At 38.9% G+C, this 26988-nt stretch overlaps 1 protein-coding gene across 4 annotated transcripts in view; it reads left to right on the plus strand.

Annotated features, from left to right (window-relative positions):
- The window catches only part of tbc1d1 (TBC1 (tre-2/USP6, BUB2, cdc16) domain family, member 1), a 52039-nt gene extending 46525 nt beyond the window's left edge, over window positions 1-5514 (plus strand). For all 4 annotated transcript variants that reach the window (XM_028461519.1, XM_028461601.1, XM_028461667.1 and 1 more), the window contains 2 exons: window positions 3258-3434; window positions 4196-5514. In XM_028461519.1, coding sequence (XP_028317320.1) covers window positions 3258-3434; window positions 4196-4396 — 378 coding nt within the window. In that variant the 3' untranslated portion in view covers window positions 4397-5514. The remainder of the gene's footprint in view (window positions 1-3257; window positions 3435-4195) is intronic.
- Window positions 5515-26988: the final 21474 nt, after the last annotated feature.

Here is a 26988-nt window from a genome sequence, read left to right on the forward strand (position 1 = left end):
ATTGAATTTTCAAAACTGTTTGGTTCCTATTGGACTCTGAAGAAGCATTTTAATCATTTTTCGCTTTGACATCATTTCATTATTTAGCCAACCGCTCAAAGACGTCCCCTCTATCACCAGAGTCTCTGTCGCCCTTGTGCAGCAGGTGTTTTAATGCTCACTGCGTCTTTTTAATGAGGGACTTTGAACTTTCTGATGTATAGAGTAGGTATTAGACTGTGGGATTAAATGTTTGGTTCATTTGTGATTTTTCTAACGGTCAACGTAAGACAGTATGTTCATGTAACTAGTTGAATAAGCAAATGTTTTCACAAGCAGATCAGTTAACCTATCCTCTGCGTGTTTGCAGTGTTGTGATGGTAGAAAAGGTGTCACCTACCAACATAATGAAGTGTATTTTTGGCATGTAAAGTAAATTATCAAAGTGTAATTAGGATGATTATGTGCTGACTGATCAGACGTGTCATCATTCCATGTGATGTTACAACTTGAACGGTTTAATTGGAGGACATGTAAAGAATTTATAAGAAAATGAGACTAACTGAATAACAGAAACTTTGACTGCAGGCCACACCCTGTTGTCAAAGTGGTGAGGAAGCTGCTGAGTCATGTCTTTTTACCTTTACTTTTTGAGTCATTGTGTGAATTTTAGGTTCACTTTTAGGAAGCTTGCAATAACACCAGGTTACATCAGTCACTTTAAACCCATGTTGAACACAGGCGATCCATTAGGTTGGGTTGTAATGAGTCTATTCTCAGAAAAGGAGAAAATGTAGAGCTTCGCTTCATTTCAGCTGAAATGAATTAATCTTACAACTTCCGTGTGACAGAAACAGGCTCGTTTGCTTGTACTTTCCCTCCAGGGCCACTTTTCCTCATAGTTGTCAGTGCCACCTGTGGTGTGACTCAGTTTCATCACAAAAAAAGCAACTGGGAGTGTTCACGCAGCGTAAACACAATCCCCGCTGTTCATTTTCCACCATTCACAGATGAGACGTAAGGGAAACTGGGAATGAATATGCATGACATGGTGTGACGTGGAAAGACTTGGTAGGAAAGTTGAATCCAGTGTTCTAGAGCTCATTTTCATATAAACATTTTATGGCGGTTTGGCTGCAGTAATGATGGTACAAAGGGTGTTGAAGTGAATGTAGGTTTGCTTCAGGCAGTGATCCTTCTAATAATCACTGAAAGAAAAAAATAAAACTAAAAAAGTGTTATCAGTTCATTGACTGTGGAAATCCTTCTCATGTGGCGAAAGGTGACGGATCTCAATAAAGGTCCAGTATTACGATATTTTTCATCCATCTCAATTTGTTCTAAGAACCCCACCAACATAGTATTTGAGGTTTATTTTCCCAAATTTGCATGTTTTCTGGAGTTTTAGCCCTCTGAAAAGAGACTTTCAGAGCGCTCCTAATAACAAGCTGATTTTTTGGGCCTTCGTGCATATGCATGAGTAGACGTAAACACACACGCTGCTTTATCGTGTGTGTTTATTTCAGCAGCCGCAGTAAATCATTAAGTCTTCCTTCTCCTTACTCGTCTGACCACAGGAATAGTCTATTTAAGACCATAATCCATTGTTTTGTTCAACCGCTGCATCGCATTGGGTCACAAACACGTCAGATCATCCCATAAAAGCGATACAAGGCTGTAGCCTTGTAACGGCTACTAAAAATATAACTGATTGTAATTTCTCACGCTGCGCCGCAGGGAACTAAACTCTTAACGATCAGCTCAGTCAGCTGTTTCAAACCCTCACATGAGCTGCTACGCCGCTTTCTTCTCCTCACCTTTTCTGGTCACAGAAATAGTCCATTTAAGACAATAGTCCATTATTTTGTCCTACCGCTGCCTCGCATTGGGTCACAAACACGTCAGGACATCCCATAAAAGCAATACAGGGTGGCATAACGGCTACTAAAAGTGAAACTGTTGTCAACGCTCTTTGGTTTATCTATATACTGAAGTATTTATATACTGAACGTAAAGATATTAACTGTAATATCAACCTGCCGTTGCTATGTTGTTTTTATCTGTGAGGTAGTTTTAGAGGGAGGAGCTCACATTCTTATGTAGGGTAGGAGGAGCCAGGAGGAGGTATTTCTCACTTATGATGTAATATTGGGGCAAAAATCCAACTTGCCCGTTTGGAGCTGACTTTTTACAAAATGTGGAATAGCTAGGGAGGGAGGAAACATGACCCTCTGAATGAGGCTAAAGGAATGTTTATCAATGTAGCAAAACCATTATAAAGTGATTTTTTTCATAATGTTGCCCCTTTAAGGGAACATGTTTTATATACCCTACACATGTCATCAGTCCATCTCTGGGCTACGGTATGTAAGAAGAGTAATACTGCCTGTCTCACATACTCGTATTCAAATTAAAGACAGAAGACTGCTTTCTGGAGGAACAATGAGTTTATTGTCTCTAACAACCTAAAAAGAGAGAAATATCTTGCAGCATTTGTTTTAGCATTTTTTTTTTTATACAGTGTGTTTGCAAATGAAAGTAAAAGAGAATCTAAATATTACTCCAATCTTACAAATATAGCAGCAGATAACGGGAAGTGAGGAAATGCTGACAGCAGAATATTCAAAATAAAAAAGCAGAAGTTCATTTTAAAAGCCAAAAGACTGAAGTGATAAAGCTTCAGTTTGCATTTGAAAGCATCGACAGTGTTAACTCTGCACATGAAGAGCTGAACCATTTCTTTTAAACATCATTGTAGTATGACAATCAGAAGATTTGTTTCTTGTTTTTTTACAAGCTATAAATAAATATTTTTTGTGATTAACAAGCATGACTAAAGAGAACAAGAAAAGAATTATTTATCTTTTTATTTGGATCTCCGTTAGCTTTGGATGGAGCCATTGCTACTCTTCCTGGAGTCAACACCCAATACAATTGTCATATTAGTGCAGTACAAAATTACATATAACACATCACACAACAAAGCAAAAAAACAACTAAAACAATTTAGAAAACAAAACAAAAACAACATTCATCCAGTCGGCTTTTAAAATGAGATGTTTGCTTATTTAGCAATGTACATTTACTATATATCAATTTAAATGTACAGTTATTTATCAATATACATATATAGATCACATAAAGTTAATCAAACACCCTAATTAATTGTGGTCAGTAGCTTTTATTATACATCATTAGGCTCCTAGAGTTGATTAATAATCGTTTTTTAGTGATCGTTTTTTACTTTCCTCTAAGTTTGTTTGATCACATTTGTTCAGGTTTGTGAGATGGACATTTCAAAGCAGCTCCAGGCCTATGAGGTGGAGTACCACGTCCTGCAGGATGAGCTGCTGGACACGCCCCCAAACCTCAGCCATCACCAGCGGGCTGCACAGCTGGAGAGGACCAATCAGAGCCTCCGACAGCAGAACCTGGACCTGTTGGAGGAGCTGCAGGTACACACACGAACAAACACACACACACACATTTGGCTGTTCTTGGTTGTTTATTTAGGGCCCTATATATGTATATATATATATATAATCCATTTTATTTTTTCCCAAATTCCGTGCTTTCCACATTATTTTTTTAAATTCCGTTTTTTGAGAAATATTAATTTTTTTCAGGAAAACATTTCTTTTTCACTCCTGTGTGGAAAGAAAACAAGTAATAATAAAAGAAAACCATAAATAAACACAAATGTATGTGAAAGCAATTAAAAGGTAGACATAAGTTTTACTGACATGGATTATTCCGACTGCTCCTTTTTAATTATTTATATGTCACATAAAGATATATGAGAGCAGCATTAATGTCACCATATTTCCCCTCAGGGATCAATGGTTTACTGAATCTGAGCAGTTTTATTGATTAAGTTTTGATCAACTTCATTTAAATGAATCCAATTTAAATGAGCCTGATGACATCATTGCAGACCATAATGATTAAACAAAAGCAAATGGACACAAAGATGCGTCAGTTATTTCACCAATAGGGGCCAGAATATTTTACAGAAACTAGATAGAAGTTATCATTAAACTACGATGTTTAAGACTCTACAACTCTTGGCACTGATGGTCTCGTCCACAACAACACAGAACTTTTCCCACAGATCATTGGTTTTCATTGGTCAATTCCATGATTGAAGTGGAATTGACCAAATAGGGCCCTATTTGTTGTGGAGGAATAAAGTCAGAATCTCCTCGCTCTCACCCAGGTGTCGCATGCTCGAGCCTGCAGCCTGGAGGCCCAGGTGGAGGCTTTGGTCCAGGGAGAGATGCGGCTAAAGGAGCAGCTGTCTGTACTGGAGCAGGAGAAGAAGCATCTGGCGAGCACCGTCACACGCCTCCAGGATCTTCTCTCCACACTCGGCGTACACTTCAGCCCTGATGGAGACACTCTGACTCCTCCCATCTGAGTCACTCAGCAGCATCCGGGCAGGAGAGGAGAACCTCTGCCTCTGCCACACCTGCTACGTCTACCAAAGACTTTGTATCTGTAACCAATAATTGTCTAAATAGTAAGGTTGTCTAAAGGAGGAGCAGGTTGCGAAAAGCCCGGAGGTGAAGGTCGTAAAGGCGATGCCGCACTTTCCTTCCCCTGAATGTTTGAAAAGAGGAGCGGCTGTAGCTGGCCCTGACACAGAAGGAGCAGTGGAAAAATACCAAAAAATTTTGACGAGAGGGTGAAAAAAAACCTGGTAATACAATTATTTATCTGAATTATAATCCTCACTGTATCACTGGTTATCCTCTGGTTAAACAAAGCAGAGCAACTTGCACTTAAATATATGTTTGCAACTTTAAAAGCACTCTAGTTTTACCTGAGAGTTCATCAATAAGATGTAACGGGTCAAAATCTAAAGAAATGTCAAAAAGCTCAAGACCAAACACTCCAGTATTCTGCACTTAGTAATCGCTGTTACAAATGGTTCCCAAAGATGAAACAGGGATAGAAAGTAAAATGAATGGACGAGTGAAGAGATCAACTTGTTTGTGTTTGTAAGTGAAGCCGAGGAGACAGACGGTGCTCACAAGTCAGAGGTGAACTATTTTAAATTTTCTAGTCCTTCTGCATTTTCCGGCAGAGTGTGTTTCCAACTTCATATAGTTCCTCTAGTTCACAGGAAGAATAACACAATCAATCCACATCCTGTTTTTTCACCTTTGAGCACAGCATTGTCGATTCACTTGTGTAGATGCGACGTGCTGACTGTAAGCTTCTCAAAGCTCCTGTAAAACACGCGTACGTATCAAACTTCAGTGAGAAACGAGGCCTGCTGTTGGGACAATCTGTCACCGAGTTATTTACTGATTCAACACACTGAATTCCTCAGAGCCGCACTGCAGCTCGGTGCGTTTGTGAACATTTGAATGTAGTCGTGTGTCTGCGTAGCTCACTGACTGCAACAAACGTGTTGATTTACACTGTAAACATTGATTTATTTTACTCAACAGCCTTTGCACATGTTTTATTGAACAATTTCAGCAATGTTTGTATTTTACGTTGAAATACAATTCTTATTCTTTAAGCTCGTCTGAGGCCTGTGTGTACATTTGTGTGTGTGCGTGTGTGCATCTGAGGTGTCAGACCAATAACAACACTCCTGTATAAACATGTTAGCCAGTTTGAATGCTATAGGTTTGATGGAAGTTTCAAGCATATGGAGACACAATGTACACAGTACTTAACATGCAGACATGTTTTAAGAACTCATTCTCTAAGGTCAAAGAAAAGACACGCCCGGGCGCGTCGTAGCAACGCTAACATGCGTTTACTCTCAACACACGAGGCGCCAACAGCAGAACAATCAGGCAACAACAAAAAGCAAACCATTGAAATGTATTCACTATAATGTAAAGATAAATCACTTTACTACGTGTGTTTATAGCATTAGATTTCCTTGGCCTGCATGTGTTCACTTTTCTTTTGGTTTGGGTTTTGCCTTTTTGAATTTCCTCGAAGTCGGACCAAAAATGACAAGAGGATACAATGTCTTTACGCCTGCAGCCAGATCCTGTTCTCACATTCCTGAAGCTGTTTGAGGTTCTATGAGAGCAGCTTTTAGTCTAACAGCTGCAGGTTGGAGCTGCCTACTCATCAGGATGCTCCTGTTTTATGAGCACTATCATAACTTACAACAAGAAAGGTGTTTAGGCTTATGTTTGTTGTATTTATGTGAAACTGTTGAATGGTTTTACACTTCACGACTGAAAACCTCAATCCTTGCTTTTGTAATTTAGATAAGTAGTTCCTAATCTTTTATGTCTGTTACATTTTTGTCAGTCATTATGTCATATACAATTCATTAGCGTGTTTCTCAAACATGGTTCCCTAAAGCTTAATCCACAAACTCAGAATAGTCAGTGCATTTAAAACAAAATAACAATGCAACTTTCATGTGAGAACTTCATTACATCACATTAGCTCATAAGTCAGTAAATACTGTCTTCTTTATAAAACATAGCGAACTAATCATCTATTGTTAAAGTGTGATTAAATGGCTTCTACAGCATTAATTAACCCTGTTTCATTAAATAATGAGAAAAGACAGTATTTTATTTAGCAGTTATTGTGGTAAATTTATCCAAAAAATATCCTATAAAGGAATGAGAATTTTTCCTATTGGTGATGAGGGGTATAGGGGCTGCTGCTGCAGGGTGCGTTGGGTCCTCGGCTTCCTGGGGCTTGCTAAGGTGGTGGGGGGGGGGGGGGTAAGCTTGCATTAGGTTTAACCTTAGATACGTTGATCCCAAATATAAGTTCTTGGCGTACCCACTCACCCTCTCCCTCAGTTCACGGCCACCATCATTATACTTTGGTCATTTTGTGTTGCGTCACCCTCTTTTTGTCACTGTACTGATTCAGTAGATTAAACCCCACAACACATTACGCACAATAGTAGCATCGTATTACACTGTCGCGCAACCAGAATAGCTGATTGTTTACTGCGCTTTCTATTGTCCCACTCTAACTCTTTCTTCCCTGTTCCTTTCTCCCTCACCAAGGTATAACACTGCCCACCTTTTTATATCTTTCACTCTAATTAAGTTTTTCTAACCCTTCCTTAGGGTGGGCTGGTAATGGTCACACTTGTGCAATAAAATAAATACCTTTATTTTATTGCAATAATAAAACATTCATAGCTGTCGTAAAAAGATGGCACTGCATGTCATGTTGACCTTCGACAGCATGTGCAGACAAGGTCAAATAAATTTTAAAAAATTCTGTTATTTGGGAATTGTTTGATAAATGTTTGAGTACCCCCTGCAATGTGCTCCTGTACCACTGGTTGGGAATCCACTCGCTGGACATTCCTGGTCTGTATAACAAGCGCCCACTCACTCCTAACACTCTCTTCCCGCAAACTACACTCATTGGTGATTTAATAACAAGCAATATTAGATTATTTAATGACATCACACACTGAATTCCAGATGCTACAGTTCACACTATCTTTAACAAACTTAATCAAATGCTACCCATGCTGCCAGCAACTGTCACTAAACTAGTGTTACATGTAGGGACGTACGATACCACCCGACATGAATCGATACGAACCATGAACGAGTATAATGTACTCTTTAATGTTCTAAAGGCATGTGGGAAATAGATATTCATTTCTGGTTCTTTTCCTACATTAAATAGGGGTATAGAATGATTTAGTCGCCTATTACAGCGGCACAACTTGTTACAATCCTGCTGCAAACTCCATAATTTTATGTTTATTGATAACTTCAACCTCTTTTGGAAATGTGTTCATCTATTAAAAAGAGACAATGTCCACCCTAATTTACATGGAGGACAAATGCTAAAATTAAATCTACAGTCTGTGATTCACAACTCCACACACGCATGACTAGCTGAGAATAAACCGGCAGTTACAACAAACACTTCCATAGATAAGCCCATTACTCTAAATACAGAGCACATATACCCCAGAAACACTGTGCTGTGCAGTACAGAGCCACATGCAATACAAACTACAACCCACAATAGAGTTAACCATAAAAATCTCATTAAAATTAAAACTATGAACAGAACACAAAACAATGAAAAAACTATTAAATATGGACCAGTAAGTATCAGATTGCTTTCGTCTAAATCCCTCTTAGTGAGTGATCTTATAACTGACCATCAACTAGTTTTATTATGCCTCACTGAGACTTACTCTTAATGCAGCCAGCCCTCCCAATTATGGTTATCACCATATTCCCCGTGAGGGGAGGAGGAGTGGCAGCAGTTTTTCACTCAAGCTTATCAGTTACCCCAATAACCAAACTTAACCAAAATTCATTCAAAAGCCTCCCTTGAAATTTGCAATCCCAAAAACAAGATAGAAAAACCCACTTTATTGGTTATAGTTTACCGTCCTCCTGGTCCATATTCTGACTTTCTCACTGATCTGGTGCTGAGCACTGATAAAGCTATCATAGGTGACTTTAACATTAATGTTGATGATGAAAACAACTTAAATTATTTACCTCACTATTAGATTCAATCAGCTTTACACAAAATGTAAACAAACCAACTCATTATCTTAATCATGCCCTAGACCTTGTTCTAACATATGGTCTAGATATTGACCACTTGACAATATATCCTCAAAATCCTATTCTTTCATATCACTTCCTGTTATCCTTTGAATTTAGAATATCAGCCTGCTTAAAGTCTGAGAGAAGAGTACACTATAGTATATCACTGTCTGAAAAAGCTGTAGCTAGATTTAAAGATTTAGCTTCATCATTGCTTACCTCTGATCCATATGATATCTTAACAGAGAGTAGCTATCAATGTCCTACGATAGAGGAAATAGATGATCTTATTAACAGTGCAATGTTGTCACTGCACACAGCTCTGGATGCTATTGCCGCGCTTAAAAAGAAGACAATATTTCATAAAAAGGTTGCCCCCTGGTATAAATCTGAATTGAGTCTTCTAAAACAGGCATCGCGAAAATTAGAAAAGAAGTGGCTCTCCTCAAAAATGATAGAAGTTCATACTGCCTGGAGAGAAAGTTTGTTAGCTTATTCAAAAAAAAAAAGAAAAAGAAAAAGCTCTCTGCAAAGCTAGAACCTCTTATTATTCAACTTTAATAGAGGAAAACAAGAACAATCCTTGGTTTTTAATTCAACACTGTAGCCAGGCTCACCGAAAGCCACAGCTCTGTCGAACCCTCTATTCCGGTCAACCTGAGTAGTGATGACTTCATCAACTTCTTTACTGATAAAATTCTAACAATTAGAAACAAAGCTAATGTCCCCCCTGCAGGAGTGCTCAATAATTACTTAAACAAAGCAGCTCCTGAAATTACCCCAACATGAAGCTTTTACTTACATAGTTTCACTCCAAATGGTCTACCTGAACTGACCTCAATAGTTAGTGTTTCTAAACCAACATGTCTTTTAGATCCAATCCCAACTCCACTATTTAAAGATGTTCCCTCTAATTAACACTAATATGGTGAACTGGATTAACACATCTTCAGTAACAGGTTATGTGCCAATGGCCTTTAAAGCTGCTGTAATCAAACCTCTCCTTAAAAAAATCAACCCTCGATCCAAGTGACTTGTCCAATTATAGGCCAATATCCAAGCTCCCTTTTGTTTCCAAAATTCTTGAAAAGGTTATTGCAGGTCAACTATGTGATCACCTACATAGGAACAATTTATATGAGAGCTTTCAGTCTGGCGTTAGAGCCCATCACAGCACAGAGACTGCCTTAGTAAAAGTGACCAATGATCTCCTCTTAGCCTCAGATAGAGGGTTGGTCTCAGTTCTGGTGCTCTTAGATCTCAGTGCAGCCTTTGATACAGTAGATCATCATCTACTTCTGCAGAGACTGGAAAGTGTTTTTGGGATTAAAGAAACGGCACTAGGTTGGTTTAAATCCTACCTATCAGACAGAACCCACTTTGTTCATGTTAATAATCACTCCTCAGTGCACGAACCACAAGGTTCAGTTTTGGGACCGATACTCTTTACATTATACACGCTTCCACTCGGTAACATTATCAGAGAACATGTTATACATTTTCATTGCTATGCGGATGATACACCGCTCTATTTATCAATGAAAGCAGATAAAACTCATCAGTTATTAAAACTCCAGGCATGTCTTAAAGACATCACATCCTGGATGAACTGTAAATTTCTCTTTCTTAACCAGGATAAAAACCAAAGTGATTTTATTTCGTCCAAAACACCTCAGAGAGAAATTATCAAAGCAAATAGTGTCTCTGGATGCATTACTCTGTCACCCAGCACCACAGCAAAAAACGTAGGCGTTATCTTTGATACTGACTTATCCTTTAATTCTCATATTAAGCAAATCTCAAGGACAGCCTTCTTCCACCTCTGTAATATATCTAAAGTCAGGAATATCTTGGCTCAGAGTGATGCTGAAAAACTTATCCTTGCATTTGTTACTAAACTAGATTATTGTAACTCCCTACTTTCAGGATGTCCTAGTAACTCACTAAAAAGTCTCCAGTTAAACCAGAATGCTACAGCCAGAATACTAACTGTATCACGGGTATACAGAAGATCTCAAATGCAACGCAGGAAGGAGTAGGAAGAAACTGAAATATCTAAAAGATTGAATAAACGGGCCCCAAACAAACCAAGGAGGATAACTGAAATATTCCCCAATCGGATTTGTTTATTAATAAGGAACACAGATTCCACACTTTACAATCAGAATCAGGAACTCTCAATAATTTCAAAGAGCTTGAAAGTCTCTCTTCACAGGTTGACAATCTAGCAAGAGACTGACTGAACTGAGGGAGTATATATATCCTCCTCCGACTTGACGAGGGAATGAGGAGCAGCTGTGGAGAGCAGGAAAACTGGGCAGGCAGGAAAACAAGGACAGGAACAGGCAAAATCAAGGAACAGGGAGTGAATAAGGAGGTAAACCATGACTAAATAAGCAGACTCATGACAAACTGGAAGAAACAGGAGAGAGCATATTTCTCCAGTATTGGCTTCCTTTCATTGGCTTCCTGTAAAATCTAGAATAGAGTTTAAAATCCTCCTGTTAACATACAAAGCTCTACATGATCAAGCTCCTGTATATCTTAGAGACCTATTAGTGGCCTATCGTCCGGCCAGATCACTTCGCTCTCAGTTTGCTGGTCTCCTGGAAGTTCCTAACGTGTCTAGAAGTAGAATAGGAGGCAGAGCATTCAGGTACCAGGTCACTTGCCTTTGGAACCAGCTCCCAGTCTTAGTACAGGAGGCTGCTACTCTCTCCACTTTAAAGGCTAAACTTAAAACCTACCTATATGGTAAAGCGTATACCGTATAATAGCATTAACTTAACTGCTAGAGCGGACATGGGCTCATCCGTAAATGGCCACATTTACAGACCTTGGAGTCGCTGTTAGATTACAAATAAATGGGAAAAGATTCAAATTCTGATGTAGCTGGTTATGATTTACAGTCTGCATAAACAGGACTGAATCAAAACATAACCTAACTGCTAGAGCAGATATGGGCTCGTCTGTAAACGGTCGCATTTACTTTACTTAACAATAAACGGGAAGAGATTCATCACCTTTACAATAAGTATTGACTAGGCCACTGGGAGTGAGGCTCAAGGCCAAGGCAGGCTGACCTGATAATACTGTATCATGTTTTTCTGCAGTCAGTGCCTTCTCCTCGCCCTTCTCTGTCTGCTCTGTTTCAGGTGTCGTGAAGCCGATGATGGCAGTTCCTGATCTGTGGTTCACGGCTCAACTAGTCTAGGACACTCTGATGGTCTATCTCTATATCCTGTTCTCTTGGTTCTTCTGTCCACTAACCCCAACCAGTCAAAGCAGATGCTGCCACCTCTGAACCTGGTTCTGCTGGAGACTTCTTCCTGTTAAAAGAGAGTTGTTTCTTCCCACTGTCACTAAATGCTTGTTCATGAGAATCTTGTTGGGTTTTTTCTTTCTTATTATGAATTTTATATTTTAATAAGCGCATTGAGATGACTTTGTTGTAGTTTGCACTATACAAATAAAGTTGAATTGAATTGAATCACTGATTTAGAACAACAGCACACACAATGTTTTTATTTAATTGAAAACTAAACTTATATTAGACCAGCACTGAGAGTCAGCAGTAAATGTAAACCACCATGCTGGTGTGTTATAAGAGATTGTTGCATAATCTAGTTCAACTCAGGGGATGTTATTCTAGTTATTACTGCAATTAAGTCTTTCAAAGTATTTTATCTCAAATTTGAAACAAAGCCTCATTTAGAGAACTTTATTGACTTTGTTTTACAGGAAAAGGAAAAAATATAGTCCCAACTGCTTAACGGCTGTGATAAAACCTGAAAAAAATCCATAAAATTGTCACATTTGTCTAATGAGAAGTTTAAGGTAGGGATTGAATCCATTCTGAATTTACTTTTATTTTTAATCATCTTTTAGATTGTCAAACTTTATATTTAATCTGTGCCTTTAATGTCCATTTTTTCTGTAACTCTGCACACTCTGTGTTTATTGTGTCCGCCATGGTTAACACGCTCTACAAAAACATGGATCTGTAAATGTTTTGGAAGTATCTACTGATTCTCCTCCCAGCGCTCAGTGGTTCTTGGCCTGCACGATTTTCCTCAGGGATCACAGAAAATAAAACTCCCATTTTCTCGTCCACAGTACACAGTGTCTAATCCTCCCAGTGTACTCATACATACACAGATGACTGGCTTTAAAGACAGAGCCCACATCCTGATACAAATTAAACTCTCCAGTTGAACAGAAATTTCCAAATGAGAGCAACAAAGCCGGACGCACCTTCCTGCTGCCATCAAGCTGACAGGACGTGTGGCTCCTCCCTGCAGGGCTGCTGCAGCTCACGTCTGATCATTTTGTGGTTACTTAATTGCTGACAGGAATCACAAATTGCTGTGACAGGTTGTGTGTTTGTGTACACCTGCTTTGTCAGAGCTCCAGGTACCAAAATCTTCAACATCCTTCCTGCTAAGCTGTGAAGAAAACTGCTCTCATGTTTTCATCTTTCTCCAGCTGAGAGGATGGAGAGGGCGCGGGGTCAGGGGGTTTTCTTGGGTGTCGTCCACACCATGTATAAACACTGCACTGACTGTGAGTGTGTGTGTGCACTTTTGTCTCTTTTTTTGCCAAGCTGTTTGGTCTGTGCTGTTGCAAGGAGTTCTGTGGTATTTGACTTGGCACCTGTTTATCCATTTAAACTCCACCTCAGGCCTGCCCCACCCTACACACTCCCTACACACCACCAGCAGCAGCAGCCGCCCGGAAACCTGACGTCACACTGAACAGAGGCTGACGGATATTAAAAACGAGGATGTTATCATTATATGATAATAATAATAATAAACCATAGGTTGGATTGGTGCCTTAGGGCTCTGGGAAGTGTAACATTAGACAGTTATCAGGTTTTGATTTTCTCTTTGTTTTTTGTTTTTTTTTTTGCTTTAAAAGCATTGTTTAATTAATCAGATGAGGGGATTTCCACTGTCAGCTCACTTCACTGTGATATGTCACATCTCAAAACGTTTCATCTTTTTGGTCACAATTATAGATCTTCACGTCGTGGTTTGGATTATAGCCAACAACATTTTCAATGTAAGACGACAAACCAAACTATTTTTTTTAAAACTCACAATGAAACGGGCAATCCAGATCCATTTAGGATGAAACTGTGTTATAATTGAAGAACCAACCCAACATAACTAAATCGAATTTCATAAAAATCAGTCAATTAAAAACCGATGTAGGAAGTTTTGGAATTTTCCAATGATGAGAGATAAGGATTTTTTGAATTTTGAAACTGATCCAGAATTAGTATTTCATCTTTATCCCCTCCAAAATTTTTACTGAATCTTCTATGGCCTAAGGTCTATCTTAGGGTAAAATGTTGTCAACTTTTGATCTAATTTTGATCTACTTTTGCTAACAGTCAGACAAAAAAATACACAAACAAACAAACGCAGGTGAAAATATCTCCTCTACTGAGATATATAAAAAAAAAAAGCACTTTAAACGCACACTTGTAGAGGTCCATTCATGTAACAACCCGTTTTTTATTAGGTTAAAAGCATCAGATTATTCCCATGCAAGCATAGACTTACCTGTTTTAAGGTTTCTTTCTTGTTCAGTTGGAAGTTGCGGGAGTTAAAACAAAAATTAATAATTTACTCAGAAACGGTTGTGTGGTTGTAGAAATGAAATAATTACTTTCTTCTTTTAAAATGTACTTAAGTACAAGTAAAATGACTGATTTAGAAATATAGTCAAAAAAGTACAAGTATCCATAAAAGCAACTAAATTACAGTAATGTGAGTACTTATAATCAGTTACTTTCACCTCTGAATATTGTGTGTGTTTGGAGGCTAAATGTTGATATATGAAGGACTTCAAAGACATTTCTTACAATAACTAGTTTTATTATTCAGCTTTATACATAACATACGGGCCTTTCAGGACCACTTTAGGACCACACTGGGTCCACACTGATTAGACCTGCCTTGTGCTTTCAGAGACATGCATCAGCTCTTCTTACCAAAAATTTATCAAAACAGTATCCGAACAAACGCATGCAAATAATTTATTATTTTAGATTATTTCCTGCACACATGAGTGGGTGTGTGTAGGGGTGAGGCCGGTGGCTACTGTCCTGGCGGATCCGCACCGGGGGTGGTTGGTCTGCTGGCTGGGGGCGCCGTGGGTGCCATGTCTGGGCGGGGGTGTCCCGGGGGTGGGTCTTTGGGTTCGGCGTCTCGGGGCGCACTCCCTCGCTGTCTGCCCGGGGACTGGCCGCTGTTCAGCGAGGCACCGCGCCGCCTTGGGCGGGGTGGTGCTGATGGCTGGGGCCCGCTGTCCTCCGGGCTGTGCTGGCGTCGGGGTGTCTTGTGTCGGTGCGTGTTGATGGCTGGGCCGCTGTGTAGAGATCGGGAGGGTGCGGTCGGGCGTGGCGGGGGGGTGGGTCTCTGGGGGGCGTGGAGGGGTGTTGCTGGGGGCTCTCTTTGCGCGGTCTCTCAGGGCGGTGCCGGCCTGGTGGGGTGTGGGGGTGCCCCTTCCCTACGGGTGGGGCTTGGCGCTTGTCTCGTCTCCTGGTTGCCTTGGGGGCACACCTCGTGGCGTGTGGGTCTGGGGCGCCAGTGTGGGGGGTGGGCGCGCTAGGGAGTACTGGCGTCTACGCCGAGGTTGGGGCGGGGTTGCTTGGCACTCCACGATGGTGCTCTTTGCTGGGGGGGCGGCTCTATCTGTTCCGGTGGTTGAGGTCGGTATCGGCCGCTTGGTAGGTATGTCCTGCTATCTGCGGACTGGCGGGTGGGTGGGTTCTGCACTTTTGGCTGAGGGCTGCTGCTCTATATCGGTTGTGTGCCATTGGGGTGCCTCTGTCCCGCGGTGGCGGCCGCCGATCGCTCTTGCGCTGGGGGGGGCATTGCCCCGTGACTTGCGCTGTCCGGTAGGGGGCGGGGCCTGGGCTGCTGTTCTTGCGCCGTCTGGGGCTGTGTGGTCCTGCTGGGTTGTGGCCGGTTCATGGGCTCGGGTGGGTGGGCGCCCCCCAAGGGGGCTTGGCCCGGGGGGTCCCTGTCCTGCAGTGGTGCCCTTGGGGTCCAGTGGGCCTGGCCAGCTGGCTGAGCCGGTCCTGGCGGGGTCTTCCGGGGGTCTTCCTATTCTTCCCCACCCTTTCTATTTCCTACCTTGAGTCTCTCCTCCCTGCTCCCTTTCCCCTCCCCCTCCACCTAGGTGTAACACTGCTCTCCCTTTTTATATCTTCCCAATAATAAAAGATTTCTTACCCTTCCTTAGGGAGGGCTGGTGATGGTCACAATTAAGCAATAAAATAAATCTATTTGTTTTATTGCAATAACAAAACATGCATTGCTGTCTCATAATGATTGCACTTCTTGTAGTGTTGATCTTTGGCAGCATGTGCAAACAAAAGGAAAAAAAAAACAAAACATTATTTCCTGCTCAGCAGGATATTGAGTTGTAGTAACACTTTTACCCTCAAACGCAACAAAAGCACTGACAAATACAATCAGGACATATCTTTTTTCAACATTACCTGTACAAGCGTTCTCATATAAAGGCTTTTATTGATGCATCTTTTTATTTATGCATCATCTCAGCTTAGGAGGCTGTCACTTTCTCAACATGAAAATAAAACTGCCACCACTGATGTTGCATGTTGTTGAATGGCTCATGGTGTAATGCAGGTGTTTTAGGGCGCTGTGATCTGTACAGAAAGTTAAACAATGTCAGAAAGACCTTGTGCGGCTGATAAGCAGCTATTCTACCTGCATCTGGATAACACTGAATATCACTGCCTGTTCAGTCTGCTGTTGATTGATTCAATACAAACTAATGAAGTGCTTTGTATTTCATATACACCTGCATGGCAAAAAGCATATTTGAATGACCTAAATTAAAATTATCCCATACTAAAATAATAAAGATACAGACCATCATTTGTGAGAGAAGAAATCAAATGTCAACTAAAGTTGGGAAATTAAAATTTTAGTTTCAATAGAACTACAACTTTGGAAATGCGATAGGTGTTGGACGAGCTGGTTGACGTATATTAAATGTGGTAATTCTATTATCATCATTAAAATATATCTATTTTAACACAAATAGGGGATGATGTGAGGACCATCGTAAAGGAGAAATCCAACGTCTCGAGCCATCCGTCGCCTCCGAACGGTCAGATTCCACATCTTACACCTAATATTTCAATTTATCATCGCGTTTAACTATGCATTTTAACTATTGTAGGTGTTGTAGCAAATTGTATGTGTGCTTGTACTTTGCGGCTGCCTACCTTTGCCAAGTCTCCCTTGTAAAGAGATTCTTCATGAGACTTTCATGGTTAGATGAAGGTTAAAAATATTTTTAAAAAATAAAGATGAGGTTATTTGTATCTAATTGATTTGAGTCTTAATAACAATGAGAGAGAAACCGTCACCAGAAAAAATTGCAAATCTCTGCAAACTGTTGGCAGAACTGTAATATAGACAGGGTAGGCAGTAACGTTAGTGTTGTTAGGTTTGGTCATTTTAAACTGAACACCAGCAACAGAAAACAGAATTACGGAGGACATAAATTCTGCCTGATGTCAGTCATCTAAGTAGACAAACCCCTTGCACCCATTTCATCTTCTTTCTATCTGACATTAACAGGTGACATGGATATGTGTCGGGCGTGAACAAAGCGGCTGTAAGGACCGGCTTTTTGAAGTGAACAACGGCAGCCTGCTCCTGATTGAGAGCCAAACTGTTTTGTTTTTATTGCAACAGTGCCATGTGATTAGTCAATATGTGCGGTTCCATCCGTCATATTTTCAATCTGGACCCAGAATGGAGGGAAGGAAGAGAGAGTGTATGACTTGGTGCTCCAGGCATGCAGCCCCAGACAACGTGGGGGAAAGGGGAGGGAAATGAGTGAAAGTAAAGTTTGGACACATTTTATTTATTTTTTTTAAACTTTGTTTTTATTTGCAATTTACAGCATACAAACAACTTATAATTGTTCGAAAGTTAAAAAAAAAAGAATACAAAAAAACATTTAATAAATAAAATTAAACAGAAAACAAAAACAATAGTTTAACAAAGGGTAAACATTTTCAGGGCCAGTTCCTCTGTGCTTTTTACTTCTTAGTCATTCTCAAGTGATCCAGTTAATTGTTGTTGGCATCGCTTCTTTGTAAACAGTCGACTTCTGCCAGTTCTTTTAATGAATATGTCCTTTAAGCTATAGTTGGTAAATCAACTTTTGATGTCCTGGTTGATCTCAAACCAGTGCTACTTTGTTGGGTTTCGACATTGTACCAGTTTCTGGTTATGGCTTTTTATTTGCTTGCCATTAGTACAATTTTAATTAGATACCTGTGTTTTATTTGTACAGCATGTTCAGTTCTTCCCAGGTACATTACAACACAGTTATTTGTAATACAGTAGCCCTTTATGTTGTTTGACTCGTTTAGGGTTGTGTTCACCATCTTCCAGAATGGTTTTAGCTTAGCACAGCTCCAAAAAATATGCGTATGATTACTGTCTTGATTATTGCACTGTCCCCAGCATGGCTGAGGGGGTTTCAACTGTCTGCTCTTGATCTGTGGAGTTATGAAGAATCTAGTAAGATTCTTCCACCCAAACTGTACATCTGTGAGCAAGTGGTAATACTTTGAGTCATACACATTTCATACTGAACCATTCATCATCTGAGATTTCTGTTTAACTCTGATTCCCGTTTGTTTTCAATATATCGTTTCTAGTTTGTGCTATTCTCCCCTAAGGCAGCGGTAGAAAGCTGAGATGACCCGAGATTTACCATGTTGATAAGAGTCTATAATAATTTTATGTTATGTTATCTGATCTATTTCCTGTTTTACAGTTTCTGTTTGTTCTTTGCTACGAACAAATCCGGAATTTGTACGTCCATAACTTTAATTTCTACATCTTTCCATCTTGCTTTGTACTCTGATGAGCACCAACAGGTTAAGGGTCTCATCTGTGCTGCATAAAGGTATTCCTGCAGGTTTGGTAAAGACATTCCTCCCTTACTCTTTGGGAGCTGAAGAGTTGTATACTTTTTTCTGGGCTTTTTACTATTCCAAACAAACCTCAATATGGTTTTGTCCCAGGAATTGAATTTGACTTGCGGTATTGGTATTAGTAAAGACTGAAACAGATATCACAATCTTGGGACAAGATTTAATTTAACTATCTTGATTCTAGAGCTAGAATGTAAGGGGAAATTTGACCATCTTTGTATATCTTTTTGAATGCTTTGCTCGAGAACATTATAGTTGGCCTCATCGAGTTTATCAAAAGTCTTGGTTCTTGTAGCGCCAAGATATTTTAAGGATTTACAGTTCCAGTTACTTCTATACATATCCTTAGTTTTTGGGGGTGGGGAATAATTAAATGTAAATACTTGTGTTTTTGTAATACTGATCACATATCCTGAGTAGACCAAACTCCCTAAGAAAGACAAATCCTTTGTTTGGGGATTTTTGAAAAAACACACATTTTTGGAGACATTTTAATGTGATGGGCAGTTTCAGCGTAGACTGTGCCATGTAAACATTTTATATAGAACAGTTCATCCATCAGTGACATTTATTTGACCTTTTGTATTTCACAATTTACCATTGTACCAGTATTTTCTATGTTAAGTGACTCCATGCCTGCTGGCGACACACCCAAGGGAAGGCATGTAGAGATAGTGAAGAGGGTTGGGCCCAGTACGATCACTGATACAGATAACTGTCAAGATGGCAGAGGATATCTGGTGCTTGGCGTAGGATTGCACTCTAAAGTGCTTTTGTTTGTTTTATTTCATCTCCAAACCTGTTTCTTAACATGCTCAGTCATCTTAGATCAAACGCCCCTTTTGTCATCATGAGTTCGATGGAAAAAATTCCAAATGTAATAGACAAAAACAATCACCTTTTTCTAAGAAATGCCAAATGTCTAAGCAAGGAAATTGCATGTTTGAACCACCCTGAGCGTTTCAACATTGCCGTGTGTGTATTTCCTCATACCACCCAGACGTTTCTGCTCCACATGTCTAAACTGCTGGTTGACATGTCCCAATTTCAAAACATCAAATGGTGAAACACTCGCTTGTCAGTGATCCATCCTGTGTGTGCGTGAGTTGCGGTTGTAGCAGGTATTTTTTGATTGACACTAAACAAATCATATTTGTCCTGAGACACTCCCTTCCCCTTTTTACTTTAGCTCCGGTTGTAACTTGATGATCTTTTTTATGACAAAGGATAATTAGGTCTTCATATTTTTCATTAATGTCAGTATGTTGGGCTTGATGACATTTAATGAGGCAAAGATCAACCAGCCTTATTGTGGGAAAAAAAAAAAAAAATGAGAATTATTTCTTTGTAATGTATTTTGGGAGATAGAAATCCAACAGCAGTCAGAGGAGTCAGAGGTTTTCAGCATTGCCTCTAACATCTGGTTCTTGTGTCTTTGTACGCAAGTAAATGTGTTCCGTGGGCTTTCTCCGGCTTCATAGGTTTAATGAACCCTGATGTTTGTGTTCCTGTTATTGTCTCACTCTGTGCTAATCCTATAATGGACTGGACACCTGTGTTCAGGGTTTGCTCAGACGGGCTCCAGCCACCCTGATGCAGATGTTTGGATGAAAAAAGATGGATAGAGGTCAACCACAACTGTGATGGTTTACATGAGAAGTTGATTCAGGACTTTACCTCTCAGCTAGATAGTCCTTGGTTTGAGCCCCAGCCATTCTGAGTTTGATGTTTCTCCACACAAGCATGAAAACACATTGATTCACCCTGAAACCATACAGACAAATCACCAGAGGTGTAAAGAGTACAGATATATCCTTCTCAAGTAGAAGTAATGTTAGTTGATTGGAATTTCACTACAACTACAAGTAAGTCATACATAAAGTACAAGTAAAAAGTAGCTCAATTAAATAGTACTCAAAGTAAAAATTACTAGTTATTTATTTATTTATTTATTCAGTTCATTTCCGACATGGTTGCATTCACAGAAATTCATTTGACATTGTTTTTTTTTTTTTTTGTCCTTTTTCATGCCGGAAAGGGCGACGGAAAAAAGCATTATGCTTATCCAGATCCGTCCCCTGATTTGAACACAGATAATTTTACATCCAATAGTTACTTTCACCCCACATGTTTATTTTTGGTAATAAATCTTGCCATGGTTCCCTTGCATACAGTAAACATCTCATGTATAAACTTTAAAAGGAAGAGACCAAATCTTGCACATTTGGAACTTCATTGATTTTCCACAGAGGCATCTGTATAAAATAAAAGGTTTTTAAAAAATGTACTATTCTTTTTTTTTTTTTAAATTAATTTAATTCAAAATAAAGAAATATATATAAATGTATGAACTCTAAAACAGCGCCGTGCCAAATGTGCCATGTGTGTAACAACATTATAGGTAGAAACCTGAACTGAAGAAAGTGGCTGGGCCTTGATCACAAATGGCACGACTAACAACATATGGATTATGTTCAATGTGTTTGAAACGGAAATAAAAAAAAATTCTCAAAAAATAATAATTTACTCTGTAACGGTTGGATGTAGAAATGTAATGAATTATTTTACTTCTTTTAAAACACACTTAAAGCACAAGTAAAGTGACAGATTTAAAAATATACTCAAAAAAGTACAACTATGCATAAAAGCAACTCAATTACAGTAACTCAAGTACTTGTAATCCATTACTTTCACCTCTGCAAATCTCACAGCAATACTTGCTGAGCCCTCAGTACAGGAAGCTGACAGGGAGATTAAAGTGTTCAATCTGCAGAAAAACTTTTTTTCCCCAAAAAGTAATTTTGGCTACAAATGAGCATAAGCAAAGCTAACTGTAAGCCAGTGTGAATCATCACACTCTGAAATAACCACATACTATCACAGAAGTCCAGTAGAACAGCTGGAGAGAGTGCATGCAGGAGTTTAGAGTGAGAGAGCAAGGCCTGTATTAAAAAAAAAACACGAGGTGGCTTCATCCTGCTGAGTCACAAGCTGCTATCAGGGACCCGGAGGAGGAAGAGAAGGAAAAAAATAGCCTTCCTGGAAAACCTGGAACGATGATGTTACACCAGTGGTAACATCATCCACATGTGTGTGTGTGTGTGTGTGTGTGTGTCACTGTGTGTTAGAGGGTGTTTCTGTTTGTTGTAGAAGGTCAGGCGCCATAGTTTGGGTGTGACCACCGCTGTCCTGTCAGCACATCAAGTGTCCACAAACCCCCACCAACACCACCAGCACCAGCACCTCATCCCATTGGCCTCCCTCCCTCAGAGTCAGGGTGTAACCACCAGTTTACATGTCAGTTATTCAGATCTGTAAGAATAGAGGGTGGTCTGTGTGTGTGTGTGTGTGTGTGTGTGTGCATGTGCGTGCGTGCATGCTTATGTGTGTGTGGTGTTTTGGGTGGGGGCTCTATGAATTGTCTCTCCACCCTGTAGGGAGTGGAGTTTCCTCTCGGGTGCTTAGAAATACCTAACAGACAGTTTTATTGTTCAAGAAACACACATGCATGCGCGCACGCACACACACACACACACACACACAACGCCTTCCATACTTCCCTGAGCTCATAGCGTTCCATGGGGTATAACAGCACACAGGCTCCACACACAGAGGAGGTCTGAGGAGCCAAAACCTTGTTGGATTGTATGAATCAGAGTCAGTGAAGAAATAAAATGTGGAATCATTTCTACTTCATGAATAGAGATACAATTTACACGTCTAATGCTCGTTTGTTCTCTTTGTTTGTTGTCGTCCTAAACAAGCAGATGCTTAATGAACACATTGCATTGGAATCAAGGCTGTTATTATGCTTTATGTCAGCGGACTAAGTGTACATACTGTATCTAATGCAACAAAGACTATATTACATATTTTTACAAGTGGACAGTCAAAGTAAAAGAAATGGCACAGGTTGGTGTGTTTCTTTTCCTGTTATTTATGACTCTTTTCTTTCATTAACCGGGTCGACCTGTATGGAGGTAGATTTGTGTCTTTATTATTCGATCTAAAAAAAAACATTTCAATCAAAGAAAAAAAGTGTTCAAATGCAATTATTTGAGTCTCAAACACTTTATTCTTTTATTGAAAATATTGATTTTTGATTGAAGTAAACTTTTTTTTTGATTAAAAGGGTTTTTCTTTGATTGAAGTGATTTTAATTTTTTTGATTGAATAATAAAGATACAAATCTACCTCCGTAGACCTTGCAGCTTACAGTTCATCCTGGATGATGTATCCACTGTATTTCATGCCCCAATTATCCTTGTGTGAATTGTGTTGATTTATGTTTTGGTGTTTGGCTACATTTACAAATGTAATAGACAGAAGGGCAGAAGGAATGACACAGCCAGTACAGGATTGTAGTTCCTCCACCTCTCAAGAGAGCAACCAACCACACCCTAAACCATCAGCATAATTATGATCATAATCACTGAAAGTGATGAATGAAGGATAAAAGAGAGAGTCAGGATTTAAGTACGAGAGCTGAATTGTTCATACGAGATGACGAGTATGTCTAAACCTGTAGATCTGATGGTGCAGTTCTGCGTTCTTGAGATATTTTATAAATTTGAGCTTTAGGGCTAATCTGTATAGAAACTGTATCTTGAGGACCTGGACTTGTCCTATAAAACTTTAGATCAAGTGATCAAACATGATCAAACACTGCACACATCAGCATGTTTCACATTAGGATGATCCCACCATGGAAAAGTTCCCCACACATGTGCTTCAGGACAGGGTGGAGATTCATCTTCCAAGATCATTGTTGCTGAAAAAACACATTCAAAACAAGTTACTGATCAAAACCCACTATTTCCTTATTATTTTACACCAGGGGTTCTCAACTGGTTTCACCCTGAGACCCACATTTTGCCATGGTCATTATTTGCGACCAAATTTCGTTTTTTCCAAAATCACACATAGATTTATGTCATAAAAAAGATTATGTATATTTTCCTGTGAAACATGCATTTCACAGCATGCCTGTAAAAAAACAGTTTATTTCAAAATAAAAGACAAGTCCAACATGAGAGACATCGAGCATGCATTTATTTTTGACCAGCTGCCCGTGACCCACCCAGTTCAGGTCCGCGACTCACTTTTAGGTCCCGATCCACCAATTGAGAATCACTGTTTTACACAATTACAAATTACAGTCATATTCTTAAAGATGCTGCAGACAATTTTTTTTATAATAAGTTAATCCATAGTGTAGGCCTCAAAGATTAATAAATTTAACCTAATTTCCTTGTAATAAAAGACATAAAAGGTTGACATTTTCTTTAAAGTTCCAGGCATTGCATTGTGGGACGTGGATGCAAACAAGTGCTTTTCCATCATTCTTACCATGATTTCTTGTGATTCTTTGCCAGACAAGGACAGCGACACCATTTTTAGATGTCACTTTGAAGAAAGAAGTTAAAATCCTTCTATGCATCCGTTTACGGAAATCCACATCCCACAATGCAATGCACAAAACGTTTCCGCCAATATCAATAAGAGAGTGTTTATGGTAGAGAATAAAACTCTCTTTCGAGTTCCTTTGACATTTTTGTCTAGCAATAATCTTTGATTTTTTGATCAATGAGTCCAACATTATGTCTTTATCTGATCAAATATTTTTGTCTCCAGTATCTTTAAGATTTACGGTGAACAACCTTCATAACAATATATTCTAGTTTAGTTCAAACACATTTGCAAAGATTATCTCAACTGAACAAATTGACAAATTAACTGTGAAACTGCATTATTTCCATCGGTTAATTCTGTTGAACCACCTGGAATTTTCCGTCTGCCCATAAATAAATAGACGTTCTTTTGAAAATACAATATATTGTAAAACAAACAGAACTATATTTTAATATTAAAGCTGGAGACATCAATGCATTTATAACCAGTCAATAGATTATTTGAACAATTGTGCAAATAAATATTAGCAGCTCATACAGAAGTCATCGTCACTCTTACCAAACATTGACAATTTTACCGACTCTCCATTGCCGTTGAACAGAAAATGTCTACGACACTACTCGGACAAAAAGAGAAAAACATACCACACATTCCAATCACACCAACACAAACACAGACGCAATAAAGATGTAAAGCTTTAGGGGTCACGGGGAATGAGTAGCAAAGATACGCACATACATTACAAGATAAACACGACTTATCTTTACTACCTGTTATCCTGTACACAGCCATGGGGTTTGATAGAGAATATTTCAGCCTACAGAACAAGGCTGCACAGCACAAGAAAACCACCTTTTAAAATAATTTATTTAGTGCAAACAAACCAAACGATATTGCTCTTTTCAAACTTCAGAATAAAAACGCTAAAAACCTTTGAGTACTTTATAGAATTTAGGAATAATATTGTGCTTCATCCCAGGAAATCATACATTTAATTCAGAGGTTCCCGACCCTTTTTTGAGTCGTGACACCATTTTTTCATCACAAATGTCTAATGTTTTATTTCTTCCTAGAATTAGTTTGTGATCAAGTTTATTAAAGTGTCTTACAAATGCCAAACACAGAGTACCCATCTCAGATATTACACTGCATATTTATTGTGTGTGATGTGTATTTGAAAAATAAAAAAATAAATCGTAGAAAAAAAATATAAACAAATAATTTTAATTGTTTGTTTGTTTTTAACAAATTCTAGACATTTCAGTCAACCCCATTTTAATTCAAGGCGACCCCACATGTGGTCCTGACCCCAAGATTGAAAAACACTGATTTAATCACTGCCTATAATGATAAGTAGAGCACTAACTTATAACCTATAAAAAATACATCCACAGTATGCACACATTGAGATATTGAATAATACTCTACAACACAGTCACAGTAGGATTAAATATAATGTCAGTGATATAATTTGAAAAAATAAGACATAATTCAATGAAATGTAATACATTCTGACACAGCAGAATGTTTTTTGTAAATGTGTTTTGCTCTAACTTCGCAGCAAGCATAGGGGTTAGTAATATAAGGTTAGTCAGAAAGTAGTTAATGGTGAAAGGAACATGTTACACTTTTCCTTTTCATGCTTGTAAAGAAATGCAAGGTGGTTTCAAGAATCTCAGCTTCTCTTTAATAATCATAAATCACTTTATTACTGCAGCAGCTTGAATCATTCAACCTGCTGCTCTTTTATTACATATGTGTAAAGGTGGAGTTCATTTCATTGTGTAGCTATACATCAGTGTCATCACTCAACAACAACACTAGTAAACAAATGAACATCTGATTGCATAATTGACATTGATCTGAGTCATCTTTAATCATGCGCTACAAAGGCTTGAAAAACAATGACCGCTTTGATGTTTACTGTTTTCTCTTCCTGGTTACCTTTCATTATTAAAGGTGATTGGCTTTTCCCTCAGGCTCATATTGAGTTTCACTAAGTGTTATTTGCATATAACCACTCAGATAACAACACCAACTCACACATACACTGCTCCCTTTCTCTGAGCTGTGGTTTTATATTAAAAAAAAATAGTTGCACGTTTGAACAATCACACCATTATGTGGGTTGGAACACTTTCACAGGCCAGTTTGGTGGGTTCAGTAATTATAGTCTGAATTAAACCTTGAACTCGAGCCGGGTTGTGTGCAACAATAAACAACAATATTTTGTGGGAGATATCATAAGTGTTGAAACTGAGTTGAAAGTTCCAAATGAAACTCATTATAATTTGTTTTCAAGAGTGCATCAGTTATGAAGGATTTTCCATGCTTTCACTTATTTTTTTTTTATACAAATCTAATTTTGATGGGCAATATCATTGGCTCACCGATATTATCAGCCGATATCAGCCATAATATGTGATATCAGTTGACATCGGTGTCGGTTTTTTCGCCAATTTTGAAAAACTGATATGTGATGTGTTCAAAGAATGTGGTATGTTTTCAATAACTAAAGTTGAATAAGTATTCTTATTTTGCGCAAATTATATTTATTTGTGGAATACATCCAGTGGGGCATCACATTAAAAGTAGCCTTATTTCCGTAGAAAGATGTGACCTTATTGGGGAGAGGATCTGTGTATACAGTATATCAGTATCGGTAAATATTGGAAATTGAAAATATCAGCAAACAGCTAGTATCGAACATCCCTAAAATCTAAACATAAATCTTTTAGAATATATGATAAAACTTATATATTAGAATAATCCCATTGTTTCTCTCTGTTCAAGAGGCTGTGAGCGTCTCAAGACCAACAAAAAGCAGACATTTAAACAAACGCATAATTTAACAATTGCCTTATCTAATGGGCACAAGCCAAACACTTAGCTTGGGTTAACGTTTCCGTTTACCTCACTCATAATTTACAAAGTAGACAACTATCCTTATGAACATAGATAAAAAAAGGCATGACTCAACAACCTCTGCCTAATCTTTTAGTTCTAAAAAAACAACATTGAATTCAACATCAAGCAAACCATTGAACACAGCCACAAAAT

This window comes from Gouania willdenowi, chromosome 1 (genome assembly GCF_900634775.1).
Source record: "Gouania willdenowi chromosome 1, fGouWil2.1, whole genome shotgun sequence".
NCBI lineage: Eukaryota > Metazoa > Chordata > Actinopteri > Blenniiformes > Gobiesocidae > Gouania > Gouania willdenowi.